Source organism: Mauremys mutica, chromosome 9 (assembly GCF_020497125.1).
Source record: "Mauremys mutica isolate MM-2020 ecotype Southern chromosome 9, ASM2049712v1, whole genome shotgun sequence".
NCBI lineage: Eukaryota > Metazoa > Chordata > Testudines > Geoemydidae > Mauremys > Mauremys mutica.
In genome coordinates, this window is record NC_059080.1 from 44,956,326 (window position 1) to 44,979,387 (window position 23,062).

A 23,062-nucleotide genomic window follows, 5' to 3' on the forward strand; every position below is an offset into this window, starting at 1 on the left:
ATCTGGCCTGTCCCCAACTCACTAGATGGGACAACAGAGACTACGGAGATTGTTCTCCCTTTCCCCCATGCTGGCCAGTGATGAGGTTAGCTGAGTGAATGGCAGGTTTGTGCCACTAACAAAAGGGGCCAAACTGAGGACTGCCATGAACCTCTAAGGTGAGAAAATGCACCAGAAAACACAGGACCCACCAAGGCAGAGGGGGAACTTTATCACAGTATGTTCTCCAAAGTTACATAGTGCAGTACATCTGCACTCTAGATTTTGTGCCTCTGGCCCCTGACAGGTCAGATTTCATTAATTCAAAGTTCTGAGCTAATCATTCCAGTGGCATGAGCCAACATACTGGGGAGGCATCTTGACAGAAACAAGGTGTCAAGCTATGTTTTTGTTGCACTGCCTCTGAAGCAGCTCTCCCTATGGTAGCAATCGAGGGAATTCAGTGTAGATACTGCCTTAATCTCTCTGTGAGTCAGCCAATCTATCAAGGCATACCCAGATTTGTAAAGCATTTGGAGATCTACAGAGAAACATATGCTATATAAATGTGAAATGGCATCATCATCCCCACTGGGAAAAGGTAAGAGAGTCCCTGAGTGATTTACCTGGTGGGCACCATGGTCCAGGGGCCATGGCTACTAGATAGGAGCTTTGGGCAAGTCACTTACCTCTCCATTCTGCCATCGGTAAAATGGGGATAATTACTTCACCTACCTCCTGGAGGAGGAAGAGGGGCTGGAGGGACATTTAGCCAATGTTGGGGCAGCCCTTTGAGTATATAAAAGTATTATTGGTGTTGCTGGATGCCTCCTCCTGCAGCTCGGCGGACCGGAGAGCAGCATGTACAGAGAAAACACAGACCCTTCCACGGTCACTATGACACACAGAAAACAGCCTGCAGATTAGTTGATTATCTGCCCCAAAGAGAAATATGCTGATTGACAAGTGACTTCTGTGGGACAAGGAGACAGTCCAGCACCAGGCACGGGCCCCTGTCACGCATGTGCTGTGCAGGGAGAACAGCTGCCTCCCAGTCGGATGCCCCCAGACATGCTTAGCCACTGGGCAAATATGACTGTGGTGTGCTGTTCCCAAGAGAGGGCCACAGCTGGCCTAGCTGAGTGAAGTACTGTGATTACTGAGGCCTGGCAGGGCTGTAAAAGCTTCCTCTGAAACTCCCAGGAGCTCCAGCATGAACTGGCCAGAATGTCTCAGAGGTTTCACCCTCAAGACAGCAAGAGTCTAGGATCAAAACTTGGGCATCAAGGCTGCTTCAGTGCAAGTTGCAATGGCCCTTGGCTAAGAATGAGACTCCGTCAGACTGTATAAATACTCAGGACTGTCCAGGGGTTAACAGCTGCGCTTTGCTGCACTCTCCCACACAGCACGGGATGGAGTCTCTGACTTCACCCCACAGAATGTGCTCAGAGGTGTGTCATACTCCTAGCCCTCCCTGACACCTGTGGTAGGGACAAACAGGCAAACTTCAGTCACCTTGGGCTAATGGGGTTAGATCCTAGCACTCTTGAAGTCAATGGCACAAGTCCCATGGACTCCAGGGGAGGCACGATTTTCCCCGGGGTCTTTGGAAAGTAGAGGCTGCCATAACTTCAGAGCTCCAGAGGAACCAATGTGGCTCTAATTAGTCTTTCACTGGTGAGCCCTTTTCTAAACTAGCTGTTTATAGATGTCACAGCTGTTACTGTCCATCCTAAATGTTTTAATCAGATACAGTAAGTAGTTTATACCACGTGAAGAAGGTAAAACTGGAGTAAATGAACACATTAACGTGTCCTTTCACATTTGCCTGTATTGCAGAAGAACAGAACTGAAGACGTGAACAGTAAAATTCAGAATATAATGACATGGTTCCTGGCTGAAGTAACAAGTATCTTATACCCCGCTGTAACAAAGTACGAAGAGAGAATCAGAGCTAAAACACATACGACAGCTGCAGGATCAGTACGCTCTTATGAGAACTCTAGTAGCTGCAATGAAGAGATCATTGATGTGTTTGGAAGTCTTCCATCCTCCAAGAGCAGAAGGGTCATCTTTACAGACACAGGCATAAAACCCACCAGCTTATCAACTGATCACAAGACCGTGACAGGAGGGAAACCAACTCCACTACTGGCTCAAAAATCACCTTTCACACCTCTGACAAGGAGCACACAGGTGACTCTAGAAAGTGAGTTCCACAAAGAAAATATTCACAAGGGAAAACCAGCAAAAACACCTCAGTCTCAGACTGAAAATATTTCTAGTCTGCACAGGAAGGTCGTGAGCATGGGAGCTATAGCTGAGTTTCCCAGAAAGAACTTCAAAACAGAGAAGTTTCCGTTTAGCCAAACTTATTCTAAACTTGAATCGACAACAAAAGATGCCAATCCAAAAAAATGTCTGATTGATGGGGATATTTCTTCAGCCTTAAACCAAAGTCTTCCTACAGAAGGGATTTTCAAAAAATTATTTGAGCAGCAAAGAGGAACAGAAGCAAATGGCATTGACAACTTGAAGATGCTGAAGGTGGCTGAGAATGTTGTCAAGGACATTTTTATAAGGGTAAAAGATCTGGATCATTCTGTTTGTATTTTAAAGAAGGCTCCAATTGAGCTTAGTGAAAGATTGTTCTGTAGTAAATTTAAAAGAACCGAATCTCCAGGGACTTTTCATAAAGATTTCCAGAAAGAAATTGGATTAGTTGCTAGAGAGATTGTAGCAACTGTGTTTGATAACTTCCACAGGTGTTTGGTGTCCTGCATATCCACTGCATCCGTTTCAACTAGCGGAGTTTCCAAATCAGAAAAAAATAGAGTCACACAATCTGAATTACCTGTTTATGACCCACACTTTTTTTTGGCTTCTATCGATAAAATAGCCAAAGAGACGGTTGAAAGTGTTATATTCACACTGGAGTCATTTGTAGCCTTTCAATTTAAACATGACTTTAAATGTAAATTTTCTGAAATAATGAGACTCCCTGTTGAAAATAGGTCTGGTGCACAACAGAAACCATTCCTAAGGCCTCTCTCAACTCAAGTAGCAAATGAAATAGAATTATCATTTGAACATAAAGTGCCTGGAACTACAAATAAAAGAATTCTGCCCACATTAGAACCCTTTCATAGTTTTTCCGACATATCAAGGATTAGCAGTGTGATTACCAGGGAAAGCATACAGAATGCAATTTGCCAAGTCCAAAGACTCCATTCAGAACTGAGCATTTACGCTAAAATTGCTGTTACCAAAATTCTGGAAATCATCAAGTGGAAACCTGAAAAAGAAATTAGCCAAAGAGAAACATCTCCATTTAGTGACATCTCCGAAGAAACCATCATGGTAAGTGAGATAACTGGTGCCATATTAGAGCAATGCAGTCAAAATCAGATGGAAATTACTTCAGAATCGAAATTTGGAAATCTTCATATGGAAAAACCTCAACAAGCATTTGGAAATAATAAAATTCCTGGTCAGGGTGTTACAATGTCAGAAGGAATGAAAATGTCTGCTAAAAAATTAGAAGTTGACTTAAGAGAAACCTTTCCACCTATCAGTGTTCCTGGCATGGTGATTAATTCAGAGGAAAAAACAGAAATGGAAAAGGAAATTCCACATAATCTTCCAACTCTCCAGTGTAACCAGTTCTCTGCACGGGATGCTCCCACTACATCAGAGAGAATCAGAAAGTCTATTTTCTACACCACAGCTCCCAAACCAAGATCTTCTAGACCAGCACTAGAAACAATAAGAACACTTAGCTCCAGGATGACTCTACCCCCAATTGGAAGACAATTTGCAAGAAAGTCATTCTGTAAAATAGGCATAAAGAAATCTCCCAAAGGGGAAGCAATGCATAGGTCAGTGCATGAAGAACATGGTGAGTTTCTGCCATCCTGTGAAACTGAGAATCAGGCAACACAGTCACAGGATGGTATTAATTCTGCTGGTTTTTTGAAAGAAATGTGTAGTGAACTAATAAGCAAATTAATCACTTCTTCTCAAAACATAGACACCCAGGACAGAAAGACAGCTGACACTGATCCTTCTCATGTGATGACAAATTTAATTGATTCAATGTTAAATGAGTGTTCAAAGTCTCAAGTTAAGGAGCTGCCACTGTTGGAGAATCCGGGCCCTCCACCACAGGTTAGCACATTGGCTACTAAAATTATTCACTCCAGTTTATGTGACATTTTGAAAGAATGTGGTCCTGAAGCCTCAGATTATACAGACATTAAAAGTGACCACAGTGCTTCAGTAGAAACATTAGCTACTTCAATAAGGAGAGAAGTTATTGATTACCAATTTCAGGGACCATTGGCAAAAGCATCATCATCTACTATATTTAAGCCTCTAGAATCTGGATTAATTGATGAAGAGGTTTTACAGAAGGCTAACAAACTCAGCACACAATGCCAAACTTCCACCACACATACTATTAGGGCACCACATGGATTTTTAGAAGATATAATTACCAAACTGTTATCTAAAATTCTCCCTGAACACTCCAACATGTCTTCCTCTGCAGAAAAGGAAAATCAGATTGCAGAATTTGACTTTATTCACATGAAGCTAGTAAGTAAGGTTATGACAGAAATATCTAAAGATCAGAATTTGATTATTCAGTATGTTAAATGTTTGCATCGAGATGGCGATGCCATTATTCAAACAGTTGTAGAATCCGTGTACAATAAGCTTTTGCCACAGTTTGGATCCCAGTTAACAATACAGAAGTGTTTAAAAAGTGGGTGCACAGTTCTTTCTGAAGCAATAGCTGACTTGGTATTAAGAGAGATCTCAAGGAATCAATTGCAGAACTTTTTTTCTGGAGAATTAACACCTCACCAATGTGCTGAAGCAGACAATGTTGTTGAAGATATGCTTAGAGATCTCACCGAACCCTCGGATCACACAAACCCCATAACATCAGATATTAGTGAATTATCTTCTCTCATCATAGAAGAACTTTCAGCTAAACTTTTACATAAACTTTTGTCCATATTTCCCATTGTGGACTTGGATGCACAAAATATTTCTTCAGTGAAGGATGTAATTTCCAAAATAATGAATTCACTGCAAGTGCTCCTTTCCAAAAATCAGATAAATACTAGTGAAAATATCAATGAACCAGACTCTTTACAAGAAGAAGACAGCAAAGCTACTGGAGAGGTCAATTCTGTTTATATGCGCATTTTGAAACAATCAGACTCTGATGTTTCTATTCACAAAGATCTAACAAACAAGAATGATGTTTTAGCTAATAGAATAGCTTCTTTAATGGTAAGTGATACTTCTAAACATGAATTTCAACCCGTTTTGGAGGAAGAGTCACCACCCAGTTCACCTTTAATGCTGGAGGCTGTCAGTATTATTAAAAAGATTCTTACCAATATAGAGATGCCAAAACATCCCTCGGCATCACATATCCCTGTGTTACCAGTGATGTTTGTGGAAGAAATATTAAGTAGATTCTTGTCTAAAATCTTAAAGTCAACTCACAGCAGAAGCCCAGAAAAACGAAGTTTATCAAAGACTGAAGTGAATGAAGTTGCTGGGAAGCTGAAACAGTCCATGGAAAACCTAATGTCCAAAAATAAAATCAGTCTTGTGGAAGCAGCAGGTGATATGGCAAATCCAGAACACAACGAGACTCTTAATCAAGTGGCTCATGCTATTTACAATAATGTCCTGCAAAAATCTGGATCTCAGCAAGACTTTTATGATAATGTAACAAGTTCCAGAACAAATTTTCCTCAACAAGTAGCTAGTATAATAATTAACGAAATCTCTAATTGCCATCTAGCACTTGCTTTTAAAGACAATCCACCGATGGTCAGCCAGAGCGCTATAGCACTTGACAGAATTGTTGACAGAGTCCATGCACAAGTTTCCCTTCATACAGTGCCTGTGCCAGAATGTTCAATCAGAGATGAAAATGCAAATGAGCAACCAACAGAAACCAGGCTACCCATTAAAATAATCCCTTATATTGGAAATAAAGCATTACAAATAGATCCGGACATCGTGTCAGAACATTTAGCAGTTATTTCCATAAAAACAGAGCCTCTTGAGGAGCTGAAAAAAGCATGCTTCGCTTACACTGGACTGAGTATAGCAGACCTGAGAAGAGCATCAGTGGCTGGGAAGAGTCTTGCAGCTGAAACTAGTGGAGCTGAAGAAAAGAGAAAAAGAGAAAGACGTCCCTCTCTGGATGTGTCAGGACGGCTGGATGTAAAACCAAAGGAGGTAAGTGAACAGAGTGAGATTGGTAGTCTGGGGGATATGTCTGTGTCAACTTGTAAACTCCATTTTGTTTTGTGAATGCCTTGATTGTAACCTTCCCTGTAACTGTCCCTTTGCATTGTAACTTCCATCTTGGGTTAAGGCATCCCAGGATGTTAACAACCGGTCTATTCTGGGTAGTGGAGGCTCATGCAAAAGATTGGGTGTGATGTTCCCCTCTGGTTTTATCTGGACCAGTGATCTGCTAGGTCACTCTGATCCTTGGCTCTGGGAGTCTTCTGTGAGAAACCCCACTCCTGAGCTGTTCACGCACAGTCTCTGGCATGTAAGCTGCTCCTTGGATTGTCAACCAAATGGCACTAGCCAATATCTCCAGTTCCAGACACAACCCTAGGAACCTCCGTCTTGCAGTGTCCAGTTATGCCCACTGGACACTGCAAGATTATATGACTTCGACAATTTAACAAAGAAATTGATATGTACCAGGATTGTTATCCCAAGGGGAGTCTCCGACACGCTTCAAACCAAACGCACTGCTTCAGGTAGAATAAACAAACAAATTTATTAACTATGAAAGATAGATTTTAAGTGATTATAAGTCAAAGCATAGCAAGTCAGATTTGGTCAAATGAAATAAAAGCAAAACACATTCTAAACCGATCTTAACACTTTCAATGCCCATACAAACTTAGATTCTTATCACCACAGGCTGGCTGGTTGCCCTTCAGCCAGGATCTCTCCTTTGATCAGTGCTTTAGTTGCTTAGTCTGTAGATGGAGGTGGAAGAGAAAGGAAGAGAATGGCAAATGTCTCTCCCTTTTATCATATTCTTTCTTCGCTCTTGGCTTTGCCCCCACTCTTCAGAGTCAGGTGAGCATTACTTCATCGCAGTCCCAAACTGACCAACGGAAGGGTAGTAACTCACTCAAGAGTCCAACAGATCCTTTGTTGTTGCCTAGGCCAGTGTCTTTTGTTCCTGTGAGGCTGGGCTGGGTTTGTCCCATACATGCCCTGATGAGGTGTGAACTGCCCCTCTGCTCTTAGAGAGTTTTTGCCTGGGCTTGTTTTAAGCCATGAGGACACATTCTCAGCCTCATAACTATATATATGAAATTACAACCTATAACATTACTATAACAATGCTCAGTACATCATAAGCCTTCTGAAGACACCTGACTTGACAAATTTTGCATTAGATACCACACAATTATATTATAAGGATGAACACGGGGGTGCTGGGTGTTCCCCTGAGGTACAGAATGTCACAGTGGGAACATGTCCTAGAAAGTTAACAATGAGCCCTCAGCCATGATGCCTGTCCTCTGCTGGGACACAGGGCTAGCTGCGAATAGGGCCACTGACTTTGAATGGATTCTTTTCACGGAAATCTTTCTGGGGAGAAGGGGAAGCTGGAATCCCCCCTGCTCAGCACACAGCTGGGAGAACTTCAGTTTCTCCACTTGATCACCTGCCCCAGCATGTCAGAGACTGGTGCTTTCTAAGCCAAGGGGCTTTTTCATCACCAGAAACAGAAGACCCAGCTGGAGAGAGTGGAGGAAGGAGGGAGCCTGGGTGGTCAGACTGCAGGGTCTCATTCCCAAGAAGAGTGTCAGACCCAGGGTCTACACCTGGGAATGCACCTGAGAGACCCAGAGCTAAGAATCATGACCAATCACCTGCCAGACCCAGGGGGCTCAGCAGCACATGGGATTCGGCAGTGGGATCCCATCCCAACTGACTAGGATCTGTCCAGAGAGGAGGACTGGAGCAGGTTGTGACATAGGAATTTTCATATTCAGATTGAGTAAAAAATTGTTCATCCTACCCTCCCCAGGGCCATGATCTCAAAAGCATTTACACACACACTTAACTTTAAGCATGTGAATCCCACTGAAGTCAATGGGACTAAGAGCTTAAGAGCTTTGCTGCATCAGTAAGGCCCTTCATTTCCAGTTTTTATGGATTTTTACTGAAAAAATCCTGGGTTTTACAAAAGCCATTATTTGTTTTTTACTGATTTTCACCCACATTTTGGAAGTGCTGCAGCTTCCTGGATTTGGTTCCCTCTCCAGGAGGGAAGCTAGTGGCTCATAACCTCCCATTGACTTCAGCAAGACCAAGATTTCATCCTAGGAGTGTCTCCTTTTCTCCTCTTTCTTATAGCCTTTGCTGTGGCAGCCCCTCGGCCAGCAGAGTAGGTTCTTCAGAAGAGAAAGTGGGACTCTGTTTTCCATTCTAGAGCGTCACGTTGGGTTGTCTTGGGGTTTCCCATGATTCAGTTCATTTAACATTTAGTTTCTGTCCTGGCCCTCCCTTGTCCAAAGCAGAATTCGTCCCTCTGCCTGGCCAGATCCCCACTCTTGAGACATGTGCACCCTTGGCACCATGAGCTCCGAACCACAGAGAAAGTCATACACATTGGAGCTACAGGCCATCCACCTTGGGCACCCGGACATGGGGCAGAAAGCTATAAAGAACCTACTGCCCCAGTCGCCCTTATTTCCTTTCTTGCTGCCAGAGCCAACTGGCTCCACAACCAGCTGCTCCTTTGCCATGTGTTTTTACTTTGCTATTGTTGGTCACGTTAGCATTACATTGGTCTCTAGCTAGTGTTAGAGATTAGCAATACTATCTGAGCTCTCCAGCTCCTACCATGGTGCCCCCATTGCCTGGCATCTAGCCGTTGTTTCGGTCCTTTCACTTGACTGGTTCGGGAGCAAAGACTAAGGGCATGGCTACACTTGCAAGTTAGAGTGCATTAAAGCAGCCCCGTGCACTCTAACTCATGACGCGTCCACACTGGCAAGGCACGTAGAGCGCCCGGACTTCGCAGCTAGAGTGCTCTGGTAATCCACCTCGGCGAGTGGAATAAGGTTTGATGTGCCCCCACTGGAGCACCGCGGCACCAGTGTGGATGCCCTGGTCTGTTAATGCGGTCTGATCGGCCTCCAGAAGTGTCCCACAATGCCTGTTCTAACCACTCTGGTCATCACTTTGAACTCTACTGCCCTTCCCTCAGGTAACCAACCATCAGACCTGCCTTTTAAATTCTCTAGTAATTTTGAAAATCCCCTTCCTGTTTGCTCAGCCAGGCATGGAGTGCTCTCAATGAATCTTTCCAGGTAACCATGCCTCCATGCGCCAGGCGATCCACAGTATGGAGCAATGGCAAGGTGCTGGACCTCATCAGTGTTTGTGGGGGAGGAAGCTGTCCAGTCCCAGCTGTGTTCCAGCCGTAGGAATTATGATATCTTTGGGCAGATATCAAGGGACATGATGGAAAGGGGCCGTGACCAGGATGCACTGCAAAGTGAAAGAGCTACAGAATGCCTACCACAAAGCCCGCGGGGCAAACAGCCACTCTGGTGCTGCCCCCTTGACCTGCCGTTTCTACAAAGAGCTGGACGCAATACTTGGGGGCGACCCCATCACCATGGACACTTCAGAACCCAGTTCAACAAGGCAGGAGGAGGAGGAAAGCGGGAGCGAGGGTGCTGAGGAGAAGGATGACACTCTGGCATCCCTAGATGCATGCAGCCAGGTGTTGTTTTCAAGCCAGGAAGAAGGTACCCAGTCACGGCAACTGGTGCTTGGGGAAGGACAAACACCAGAGGAAGTGCCCGGTAAGTGGCTTTTAGTTTGGGAAGGAAGTTATTCAGTGCGGGCTCTTGGGGCGAGGAGGGTTAGGGCTGCATCCATGCCTAGATGCAAAATAGGGCATTGATGTGCTCTCTCACATCTCAGTAATCAGCCTCAGTGAGCTCTTAAAAGGTCTCATTCAGAACTTGGGCAATGCACTTGCGCAGGTTTCTTAGGAGAGCCACTGTGGTCCTTATCCCAGTCAGGCTAACATGTCTGTGACACTGTACCATGAGGGGTGGGAGGACCATTGCTGCACACAGGCAAGCTGCATATGGGCCAGGGCAGAAGCTGCATTGTAATAGAAAACCCTCCCTTGCTTCCCAGGTCACCCTCAGCAGCAAGATATCTTCCAGGATGAACTGTGGAAAATGTGGGGACAGTGTTGAGTATAGGGGCCCCCTGCAGCTGTTGGCTCCCCCCAAGGCACAGAAACCCAGAGGACAGTACAGCCATGAAACAATCAGTCCCCCTTGACCCTGTGCTTACTCACCATTTTGGGGCTCCCATGGGTTATATGCGCTTGCTTATGGATGGGCAAATTATGCTATTGTGTAGACTGTGCTTGCCCTTAAATATGGGGGAATCATTGCTCTGTCTAGTGTGAACAATGCTGCCTCCGTTAAATGTTGCATTTTGCTTTTACAGATGCAACCTTGAGATCTCAGCAGTCCATGTTATCACCGGCCGAAAGACTGCAAAGAATTAGAAAGAGGCCACGTAGAAGCAAAAATGACATGCTGCATGAAGTAATGCAGCAGTCACTTAATGAGAATCTAAAAGTGCAGGAGTGGAGGGAGAGTGAAAGGATGATCCGCCAGCAGAATGAGGAGCGCTGGCACAAAAGCATGGAGCTCCAGTAGCAAAGCATGGATCGGCTGATAAGCATCATGGAGCACCAAGCGGACTTGATTCAGGCGCTTGTAGCCATGCAGGCAGAGCACTACCACCCCCGCTTCCCCTGCAGCCCTTGTCCCAAAACTCTTTCCCTTGTGCCCTCATGTCACCTCCAACCCACTTTCCTCAACATCCGGGTTCTTATCGCCACCAGTTGCCTCCAACACCTGTAGCTTCACCACCCAGCTCTGAAAATTACGACCCTTACCCACTGCACTCAACCCCCATTACCATGTATTATAGCCATCCTGAAGTGCAGCACTCATTGCACAGCACTCCAGACAGGAAGGAAGGCTGAGTATGATAACAGGACATACACAAATCTGTGATTGTACCGTTCCCCACCCCACCCCTTTGCCCTTTCTGTTTCCCAAACAGTTGTGTTTCTTTTCAATAAATGAATTTTCTTTTCAATGAATGGATTTTTTGGCTTTGAAAACATTCTTTATTATTGCATACAGTAAAAGATACCTTAGCCCAGGAAAGCAATAGGCACTGCAAGTCAGCGTAGCAAACACAGATTCCTACTAGCATTGGACCCACTGCACTTCACTCCTGTGCAGGGCACCAAATATTACTGGTGGCTTTCAGCCTCAAATTGCTCCCTAATCCTTGCAGCCCCGCGCTGGGCCCCTCTAATAGCCTTGTTTTCTGACTGTTCACATTCAATCTCCACGTGCTGAACCTCCGAGTTCCATGCCCGAATGAATCTTTCACCCTTCCCTTCACAAATGTTATGGAGGGTAGAGCACGTGGATATAACCACGGAGATGCTGTCATCGGCCAGGTCCAGCTTCCCATACAGACAGCACCAACGGCCCTTTAAACAGCCAAAAGCACATTCTCCACCAGCTCAGCTTGTTGTTGAACCGCTCCTTGCTACTGTCAAGGCTCCCTGTGTAGGGTTTCATGAGCCACGACATTAAAGGGTAAGCAGGGTCTCCAAGGATCACAATGAACATTTCTACTTCCCCTATGGTGATCTTCTGGTCTGGGAAAAAAGTCCCAGCTTGCAGCTTCCTGAACAGGCCAGTGTTCTGAGAGATGCGTATGTCATGCACCTTTCCAGGCCAGCCTGCGTTAATGTCAATGAAACAGCCATGGTGATCCACAAGTGCTTGGAGAACCATAGAGAAATACCCCTTCCGATTAACTTACTCGGAGGCTAGGTGGGCTGGTGCCAGAATTGGAATATGCATCACATCTATCGCCCCTCCGCAGTTAGGGAAACCCATTTGTGCAAAGCCAGCCACAATGTCATGCATGTTACCTAGAGTCATGGTTCTTCTGAGCAGGATTCAATTAATGGCCCTGCAAACTTGCATCAACACGATTCCAATGGTCAACTTTCCCACTCCAAACTGGTTAGCAACCGATCAGTAGCTGTCTGGAGTTGCCAGCTTCCAGACTGCAATTGCCACCCGCTTCTCCACCATCAGGGTAGCTCTCAATCTCGTGTCCTTTCACCGCAGAGTGGGGGGTGAGCTCATCACACAGTCCTATGAAAGTGGCTTTTCTCATCCAAAAGTTCTGCAGCCACCGTTCGTCATCCCAGACTTGCATGATGATGTGATCCCACCACTCAGTGCTTGTTTCCCGAGCCCAAAAGCGGCGTTCCACGGTGCTGAGCATGTCCGTGAATGCCACAAGCAATCTTGTGTCATATGCGTTACTCAAGTCAATATCATCGTCAGAGTCCTCACTGTCAGTTTGGATCTTAAGGAGTAACTCAACTGCCAAACATGACGTGCTGGCGAGACTCGTCAGCATATTCCTCAGCAGTTTGGGCTCCAGTTCCACAGACCGAAAGAGAAGACAGAGCGCGCAGTACAAAAAACATTGAAAGATGACGCCAAATGTGGATGGAAGCATAGGGATTGCTGGGATGCGAAACGATGCAACACGGGGCATTGGGACAGGACCCAGAATGCCCTGCACCCCGCACCCCCTTCCTACAAGCCACAGCACCAGAATGGGAAGAAGTTGGGATAGCTGCCTATAATGCACCACTCCCAATGCCACTGCAAGTGCCGCAAATGTGGCCACACCAGTGCACTTGCAGCTGTCAGTGTGGACAGACTGCAGCACTTTCCCTACTGCGCTCTCCGAAGGCTGGTTTAACTCAAAGCGCACTACATCTGCAAGTGTATCCATGCCCTAAGTTGGTCAGTTTCTAGCCCCAATCTGCTTTCAGTTTGATTCAACTCTCTCTGACTGGGTAGAGGTTCAGTGTCAATCCCATTCTTTTGACAAATGCACCCAAATTAGCAATTTCAAGACCAAGCTTGATAAGTTTATGGAGGGAATGGTGTGATGGGACTGCCTACAATGGCAGGTAGCCGATCTGTAACTGCTAGCAGCAAATATCTCCAATGGCTGGTGATGGGACACTAGATGGGGAGGGTTCTGAATTATTACAGCTAATTCTTTCCAGGTATCTGCCTAATGGGTCTTGCCCACATGCTCAGGCTCTAACTGATCGCCATATTTGGGAAGGAATTTTCCTCCAGGACCGACTGGTAGAGACCCTGGGTTTTTTTACCTTCATCTGTAGCATGGAGCATGGGTCACTTTAAACTAGTATAAATCATGGATTCCGTGTTACCTGAAGTCTTTAACCATGATTTGAGAACTTCAGTAACTCAGCCAGAAGTTTGGGGTCTATATCAGGAGTGGGTGGGTGAGGTTTTGTGGCCTGCGATGAGCAGGAGGTCAAGCTAGATGATCATGATGGTCCCTTCTGGCCTTAAAGTCCATGACAAATGCACACAAAATAGCAAGTGCACATGCATTTAATTTTTTACATTTTGTGGCAAATTGCCAGCACTATTATGATGGGTCCCACGCTTTCTCTTCTTGTGCGGGGGGGTTCAGGGTGCTGTTTCTTGTCCCTGATCTGGGGTATTAACTGTCCCACTAGTATCCCAGAGAAGGGGAGTGGAGAGGGAGGGACCTGGGTCCGCCCTCTACTCTGGGTCCCAGCTCAGGGACCCTAGGGATAGTGGTAAACCACTTGAACTAGCGATTCCTTCCCCTGAGCTACTTCCCTCTCTGGCCCTTCATCTTGGGGGCTTCCTGCTCTCTCTCTGCTTGGGCCAAGTTTCTCCCAACCCCTTGTGCCTGTGGAGTCCCTCTGCTCTATACAAGCCGGGTTTCCCTTTACCTAGGGTCTTGGTCTTCTGGCCCGCCATAGCACTTTTCCAAACTCTCCTCTGCTTCCCTCCAAACTGTTCTCTTTCAAACTGCTCTCTGCTCCAACACCAAACCTCTCTGCTTCAACTCCTCCAACTGTCTGATTGAAGCAGGGTGTGTGGGGGGGGTTAATCAGGTAACTGGCTTCAGGTGTTCTAATTGGCTTAATTGGCTTCAGGAGTTCTAATTAATCAGTAGTAGCCTCTCTTCCCTCTACAGGGAATAAGGCTTTCATCATCCTGGGGCTAACATATCTCCCATCTATCATTCTCCTGCTGCCTTTTGGCCATGCTATATCACAATATTTTTCATATTCCCATGGTTGTTTTTTTTAACTAATATTTTTAATAGAAAAATCAGGATTTTTCTGAGTTCTCAACTGAAGTGAAAACAATGTATCCAAATGCAAGTCTAAAAGCACTTCCGTTTATTTCCTCTCTAACTAGTGAACAGTAGAAAAAATCATAAGAAAACTGACTCTGAAATTAAGCTCTCTTCAAAAGCTCTCTCTTCAATTTCAGCCTGTCAGCAGAAATTCATTCTGGGACATGTTAAAACCTGACATAGCTAAAGTGGAGCTTTTAAAAGATGTAGAGAACCAGCAGGACCTTATCATGCGACTAGTAACCCATGATATTGAGGCAAAGGTGAAGCAGCAAGAGGAGGAGGAAGAGGCAGCTTTTGAAAAAATTTTAAAAGTAGAATCCTCTTTGATTTTTGAGAGCCAATCACCCCCAGACGCAGCAGGGAGAGAGGACGTGGCATCTGCTTGTCCATTGGGGAAGCAGCAATATGAGAGTGAAGCCTCATTGCCAGAAGTCAGGCCAAGCACTAGCAGCCAGAAGAAATTTCTGTCTTTGAGCAAGTGTTGCCAAGCTTTATCAAATTCAATTCCTGATGATATTGAAGATATCGTCAGAGAAATAAAAGATGACCAGGATAATCTGAGCCTTCTCCCTTCGGCTAGTACACAGGATAATTTAATTGCTCCCCCATCAACTGGGAAAGAGGCTCAATACAAGGTAAGTGGAGTATGTGAAACTTGTACTAGTTCCTCTGATGACACTTGGCCAAGTCCTACCCCTATAGAAGTCAATGATAAAACTCCCACTGATGTCACTGAGCGCAGGACTGTTGCCCCATAATGTGATGAGCAGCTCACCCTTGCAGTCTGGAAATGTTCATACAAAGAGCTGTTGATAGTTAACAGGGGAGTGGAGCAGAGATCAGAGCTATATCATGTTTAAGATCCCCCTTAACAATCAGAAAAAGGAGTCCCTATGTAATTAAATTTTCAGTCAGTATCAACCAGCAAATGTACCTGGACATATGAAGAGGGGGGTGAGATCCAGGAAGGGACTTAGGCGGTACAATGCGGAGTGTCATGGCGCCTGACTTTTAGGTGCCTAGAAAAATCACAGGTGAAATCCACAAAGCTGGGTGAAGCACCTAAGCTCCATCTACCCTTAATGGGGAAAAATAGGCACCTAAGAATACACTCCACAGGAGCCAGGAGGAGATGGAGCCCACCTTGTAACTTTTAGCCCAGTGGTCAGAGCACTCACCTAGGGTGTGGCAGTCCCAGGCTAACTTCCCTCTCTCTCCCAGCGAGACAGATAAGATTTCAACAGGGGCCTCCCACCTCTCAGGAGAATACTCCCCCAATCAATCCCTGCTCCAATTGCGCTCATTATTTAGCCACCATGGAACAGCCTCAAGAGGATTTACTGAAGGAGCCCACCCCCAGAATATGCCATAGCTCATAGAACTGTCCTCTCAGGATCCCTGGTCAAAGCCTCTCTCCCTCTCTGGAAGAGGGAAGTGAACCTGACCCTCCTACATTCTAGGTGAGTGCTCTAATCACCGGGCTATAAGGTGTGTGCTATCTCCTACCAGCATCCAAACGGGCCCTGATCCAGGAGACAGCCTCCGAGCACACCTACCAGACTGGGCCCTGCATGCGACATAGGCAGCTGAACGCTTGTCTTCCCCTGGGCTTAGGCACAAGACAAGTGTGCGGACCTCTTGCGGGAGGCAGCAGCATGAATGCCCAGGGTAGAAACACTGGCTCAAAGGGAATTTTCATCCTGAACATTTAGACACCAAGTGAGTTAAGCCAACTACAGGCTTTGGTGGGAGTTCTGTGAGGAGCCAAAACTGGGACTCAGGTGCCTAAACCCAAGATTAATGCACTTAAGTCTGGGGTTTAGCCACCTAAGTACTTTTGTAGATGCCACCCTGTACATCTTACTATACAGTGGAAACATGCAGGGCTTGTTTAGCTCATCTGGACTCCTACCTGTCCTCTCATCCTGCATGGTGTCTCCCACCTTTTATCTGGACCACTTTTTCTATCTTTATTATCAGTCCTCTAGGTTAAATTTATTTTTAATGTAGGTTATTTTCTAGCACTGGATTAGAGCTCCACAGGTGTCCACCTCTCTCATTGCCATATTACTTTGTTGTTATCTTGTTTTAACCTGAATAGACAGTGAAAAAAATTAATCTCCCTAATGTATAAATGCTACTGATGAGGAGAGGTGTTGTGAATACCACTGAGGTCACAGAAATATATGCATCACTGCTTTTGTACCTGTCCAACAATGAGATTCCTTCATTACCCTTGAGTTTCCTCTCTGGGGCAGGACCATTCAGGTGAGGTGACCATGAATGTAACAAAAGGGGACCAAGAGAGGCAAGGAATAGAAGCAGGGCAAAGATAAGTGAGTCAAGGAGCTGAAATGTTGCCTGAAATAATTGTAATTATTCTTCAGAGTGTGAAAGACACAATATTAACTCACGGTCCCCTCCCTGACTTGGAACAGAGAGTCCTTGGCTCAGCCTCGAGCACAGATGTGTCTGCTCTAAACAAGGACAGCAAACATTTAAGGTAACTGCTTCCGTGGTGGAAACAAGAAAGGGTCTGTGTTTGAGTGAGGATGTGATGGGGCATTGGCCCCACATTGGTCTCGAAGGGGTTAATAGAGCCCTAGGGAGACTGTGCAGGAGGCAGCCAATTAGAGAGGGCTGAGAGGAGCAACCATTCAGGGCCAGGCAAATCCATATAAGAAGAGCTGCAAGGAAGAGCAGGGTCAATTACTCCCTGGAGTTCAAGGAGGGAGGACTGGCTGCCTTGCAAATGGAGGGAAGCCAGCACAGACAGAGCAATGCTGCTATCAGGGACCAGGGGAGCTAGGGAAGAGCTGGTGGCTGGGAGTTGCAGGCTGAGGGTCTGGGGCAAGGGCAAAGAGGGTACTGGGGCTGCTGAGAAGTGGCTAGACAATTGGCTGCAGTCCCCACTGGGGAAGTGGTGGAACACTTGGACTGCAGCACTTGCCCCTGGAAGTGGGGAACCCAGATTGTGACATGGCTGGAGGGCTGTGTCATGAAGAGGATGCCGTGATCCTTGGAGTGAGGTGGGTCTGGGAGCAGAATTAATGGTGGGTGATGCACCAGCAGGAGTAGGTGTATCAACCTGCAGAGCCAATCCCAAAGATGACCAGCAGGAGACACCAATATGGTGAATGGAGCCCCATTACAGCAGGAATCTCCAGAGGTACCGGGCAGGGCTCAGTCTAGATTTTATGGGGGCTCTATGGGAGGTAACACAGGCCTCCACCCAACTCTTCCCTCTCCCATGACCAGAGCCCTGTGTCTTCCACAGCTCAGTGGGACCAAACTTCACAGTTGCATAGCAGCATTAATTTATTCTGTCACCAGCTCCCCCCACATTCTCAGCTGGAAATACTCACTGACATCAAGTCTGAAGGTGATCATTTTAGAGGCTCATTTTCTTGGCTATGCTCTCTAGGTTCCCTGACCTCACTTCGCTGAGCAGCATTGGGCAGGATGGCCAAGGAAGGCTGAAGCAGTCTGCGTTGTGGGGTGCACCTTGCACCCACATCAGTCTAGTAGATGCTGCAGGCTGCAACATGGGCCATTCCTGTGAGGCACTGAGCTTCCTCAACTCCGCTGGCTCAGGGGAAAGGGGCAGGCTCGGCCCCTCTCAGGAGATGCACCATATTGCAGGATCGAGCCCTTTATGCTGAAGGATGCAGGGGACTAGATTACACCACCAGTTGCCAGACTGTGCCCCTTCCCAGCTGTGCTCTCCTATCTGTGGCACTGGTGCAGTCCAGCCTAGCATTCTATTGAACATTATGAGCCAGATCCTGGGTCCGGCCCAACTGCCAACAGCATTAAATGGGGGGAGGGAATGAAAGTTGACTGTGAACTCTTCTAATCTGGAGGCTGCTATGTGCAAGACCAGTCCCCAGTATATGTTAGAACAGCCTGGGGACTGCTGCTAAAAGCCACAAGGAGCCCAAAACCTCAGCTAGAGATGGGTACAGCATAGGGGCCCCTGTGCCCCCTGACCCTGGGGTGTTTGCTCCTGGGGCTGTTTTCACCAGGTGTATATCTAGAATCTACCAGTCGCATGACTCAAACCAGCTGTACCATGCTGGCCAGTCCTGCCCTGTATATGGAATATTGCCCTGCTGCTGGGCTGGGGAAAGAGGTTCCCAGTGCTCTCTCCCTTCATAGCACTTCCAAGCAGCAAAGGGCAGGATTTTGTCCTAAAGGTGAGACCCAAAACAGTTATGAGAATGAAGATCCTGGGCCTATATAGGAAACGGGTTAAACTTGAGAAGCATTGACTTGAGATGGAGAACTGGGCTCTAAATAAAGGTAAAATTACGTTTAAAAACTCAAGCCTATTCACATTACTCCAATTCTGATTTGGATGCTACCTGTAGAGATGAGGTATGAGAAGTTTCTACCATTTCTGATGAAGTGAATTAGTTCAGTGTTTCTCAACCTTTCCAGACTACTGTAGCCCTTTCAGGAGTCCGAGTGACATGCATACCCCCAAGTTTCACCTTACTTAAAAACTCCTTGCTTACAAAAACAGACTTAAAAATACAAAAGTGTCACAGCTCACCGTTACTGTAAAATTGCTGACTTTCTCATTTTTACCATATAATTATAAAACCAGTCAATTGGAATATAAATATTGTACTTGCATTTCAGCGTATAGTATATAGAGCAGTCTAAACAAGTTATTGTCTGTATGAAATGTTAGTTTGTACTGATTTCACTAGTGCTATTTATGTAACCTGTTGTAAAACTAATCAATTATCTAGAGGAGTTGAGGTACCCCTTGGAAGACCACTGCGTACCCCCGGGGTACACATACCCCTAGTTGAGAACGACTGAATTAGTTCATGTGCCTGACACTGCAGTAAGTTGTCACTGAAGTCAGCAATAAGGGGGTGATTTTCAAAAGTGCATAAGTGGTTTAGGAACACAGGTGACTTTTAATGGGACATGTGCTCCTATATCACATGTATGCCTTGAAAATCCTATTCAACTATACCTATGTGTCATGTAGGTCATTTCAACCCTCAAGCTGAAAGTGTTCAATGCAGGCGGGTAAGCAACTCTGGGTATGTCTACACTATGGGATTATTCTGATTTTACAGAAACCGGTTTTTTTAAAACAGATTGTATAAAGTCGAGTGCACGCAGCCACATTAAGCACATTAATTCAGCGGTGTGCGTCCATGTACCGAGGCTAGCATCAATTTCTGGAGCGTTGCACTGTGGGTAGCTATCCCGTAGCTATCCCATAGTTCCCGCAGTCTCCCCCGCCCATTGGAATTCTGGGTTGAGATCCGAATGCATGATGGGGCAAAAACAGTGTTGTGGGTGATTCTGGGTAAATGTCGTCACTCAATCCTTCCTCCGTGAAAGCAACAGCAGACAATCATTTTGCGCCCTTTTTCCCTGGATTGCCCTGGCAGATGCCATAGCATGGCAACCATGGAGCCTGTTTTGCCTTTTGTCACTGTCACCGTATGTGTACTGGATGCTGCTGACAGACGCGGTACTGCAGTGCTACACAGCAGCATTAATTTGCCTTTGCAAGGTAGCAGAGATGTTTACCATCCCTCTTGCACCATCTGCCATTGTAAATTGGCGATGAGATGATGGTTATCAGTCATTTTGCACCATTTGCATTTGGAAATTGGCGATGATGGTTATCAATCATTTTGTACCGTCTGTTGCTGTCATGGGTGCTCCTGGCTGGCCTCGCTGAGGTCAGCCGGGGGTGCATGGACAAAAATGGGAATGACTCCCCGGGTCATTCCCTTCTTTATGTTTTGTCTAAAAATAGAGTCAGTCCTGCCTAGAATATGGGGCAAGTGTACTAGAGAACCAGAGAGCACAGCTGCTCCGGGTCAGAGCCCCAGAGATCCTGCAGAAATGATGAGCTGCATGCCATTCTAGGGGGTGCCCCTGCAACAACCCCACCCGTTGCTTCCCTCCTCCCCCAACCCTCCTGGGCTACCGTGGCAATGTCTCCCCATTTGTGTGATGAAGTAATAAAGAATGCAGGAATAAGAAACACTGAGTTTTTAGTGAGATTAAAATGAGGGGGAGGCAGCCTCCGGCTGCTATGATAGTCCAGGGAGTACAGAATCTTCTTTAGACATGAAAGTGGGGGGCTGATGGAGCTCAGTCTCCAGCTGCTATGATGAGGATGGTTACCAAGCCTTCTGTACTGTCTGCCAGGAATGACTGGGAGTCATTCCCATTTTACCCAGGCACCTCCAGTTGACCTCACCGAGGCCAGCCAGGAGCACTCAGGGGTTAAGGATGATGACGATGGCTACCAGTCATTTTGCACCATCTGCCACCAGGAAGGAGATGCTGGTGTTCAGCGCTGCAGCACCCCGTCTACCAGCAGCATGCAGTAGACATAGGGTGACATTGAAAAAAAGGCAAGAAACGATTTTTTCCCTTTTCTTTCGGGAAGGGGAGAAGGGTGTAAATTGAATACATACACCCTGAAACATCCAGGAAAATGTTTTTGACCCTTCAGGCATTGGGAGCTCAGCCAAGAATGCAAATGCTTTTTGGAGACTGCGGGGACTGTGGGATAGCTGGAGTCCTCAGTACCCCCTCCCTCCCTCCATGAGCATCCATTTGATTCTTTGGCTTTCCGTTACGCTTGTCACGCAGCACTGTTCTGAGTCCCTGCTGTGGACTCTGTCTATCATAGCCTGGAGATTTTTTCAAATGCTTTGTCATTTCGTCTTCTGTAACAGAGCTCAGATAGAACAGATTTGTCTCCCCATACAGTGATCAGATCCAGTATCTCCCGTAAGGTCCATGCTGGAGCTCTTTTTGGATTTGGGACTGGATCGCCACCCATGCTGATCAGAGCTCCACGCTGGGCAAACAGAAAATGAAATTCAAAAGTTCGGGGGGCTTTTCCTGTCTACCTGGCCAGTGCATCCGAATTCAGATTGCTTTCAAGAGCGGTCACAATGGTGCACTGTGGGATACCGCCCGGAGGCCAATACAGTCGAATTGCGGCCACACTAACCCTAATCTGACATGGCAATACTGATTTCAGTGCTACTCCCCTCGTCGGGAAGGAGTACAGAAATCGGTTTAAAGAGCCCTTTATATCGATATAAAGGGCTTCGTTGTGTGGACGGGTGCAGGGTTAAATCAGTTTAACGCTGCTAAATTCGGTTTAAACGCAGAGTGTAGACCAGGCCTCTGTGAGCTCTATTTCCCTGTGGGGAGAACTGTAGCACAAAATCATTTGCCCAAGGTCACAGCAGGTCAGTGGTAGAGCTGAGAACAGAACCCAAGAGTCCTGATCCCCCTCTATGTTGCCTCCCAGTGGCCCTGCACAGGGATGTCAGGGCGGCAGGACTGGACACAAAGTCTGTAAAGTGCTTGGGAAGATTATTTGTTAGGCACTGACAAGGCTCTTGGCACTGGGCAGAGTACAAAGTAGAGACACATCCGGTCCCGCGCAGCTAACAATCAAAACAAGATTACACTTTAGTGCTCATTATTGTGAGTGTTAATAATCCAAATCAGTGCTTCCTTTTGTTTTTAGAGAGAGTGCTGAAGAAACATCCTCTGTTCCTGTGGCACAGGACAAAGGTGAATGTTTGTTTGGTATTTTTACTTTTTTGAGGGTTTGATGTTTTTTCCTTCCTTTATCTCAATGATTTTATCAGTAAAAAGCTTCTCACTAAAAGATGATATTCAAGAGGCTGGGCAAGCCTAGGGGGGAGGGATTCCCCTAAAGAATTGACTCACTGCAGAAAGAAAAGTCAGACTTTAAAGGGGCTCTTCGGGTCTTCGATCTAGTTTTCCTTTTCTGTTTGCAGTTCCCTGTACAAATTTGCACAGAACGTTGTCTCTTGGGCAGACCAGCTACAAATGGACCGTTTGGTTCATTGGTTGTCAAAAGCATTCTCATGATGTTCCCTGCCATTGAAGGTGCCTCAGGCCTCGGGGCACCTCAGTCCCTCCTATTCTCAGGGCTGTAATGTTTTAATCTAACTGCCGTTACTGGGCTCAATACAGGGGTAACTGGTGCGGATTGGTGGCCTAAGGTACTGGAGGTCAGACTAGAGTCCCTTCAGGCCTTAAGCTCTATGACTTCCTACAGCTCTTTGTCATTAATGATGGCCCAGATCCTCAAAGGTTTTTTGAGGCCATAACTCTCATTCATTTCAATGCGAATTAGGTACCTAAATACCTTTGAGGATCTGGGCTGATGTTACCAAACAGACCAGTAATGGTTGCACTGCAAATCTCTTATTGACAGCTTGGAAGGGATCAGTCAAGAGGGCAGTGAAGAGAAAGTACGATGAGAGTGAATGTTAATTACATTAGGCAAAATCACTGATAAAGCAGCCTTCAGGGCCTTTGGGCTTTTTTGGATTACATCGGAGGTAGCATGTGTGTCCAGACATGCCCCAAAAGTAACAAAAACGCACCCGTGTATAAACACAGCTCCTAAAGATAAAAGATAGTACCCACTATTTTTACATGCAGATTAAGACACAAAAGTTGCAAGACACTGCTCTAAGGTAATGTTAGACGACACCGAAAGTTGAAATTAGCCATGGTTGAACAAACTATGTATGTGTTACAGGAATGTATGTTAACATGCACCAAGCTCGGGACACAGAGGACACTTCAGAGGTTTTTGAGGTAAATAAGTTCTAAAACAGCCAATAACAACATCCCAGAGTGTGGGATCGGGCTTCTCCAG

At 46.1% G+C, this 23,062-nt stretch overlaps 1 protein-coding gene across 1 annotated transcript in view; it reads left to right on the top strand.

Moving 5' to 3' along the window:
• The window catches only part of LOC123377446 (fibrous sheath-interacting protein 2-like), a 63,297-nt gene that overhangs the window by 28,469 nt on the left and 11,766 nt on the right, over nt 1-23,062 (top strand). Inside the window, exons 9-14 of the mRNA XM_045030372.1 lie at nt 1,819-3,014; nt 3,087-6,246; nt 14,493-14,993; nt 16,746-16,861; nt 21,893-21,939; nt 22,943-23,001. Coding sequence (XP_044886307.1) covers nt 1,819-3,014; nt 3,087-6,246; nt 14,493-14,993; nt 16,746-16,861; nt 21,893-21,939; nt 22,943-23,001 — 5,079 coding nt within the window. The remainder of the gene's footprint in view (nt 1-1,818; nt 3,015-3,086; nt 6,247-14,492; nt 14,994-16,745; nt 16,862-21,892; nt 21,940-22,942; nt 23,002-23,062) is intronic.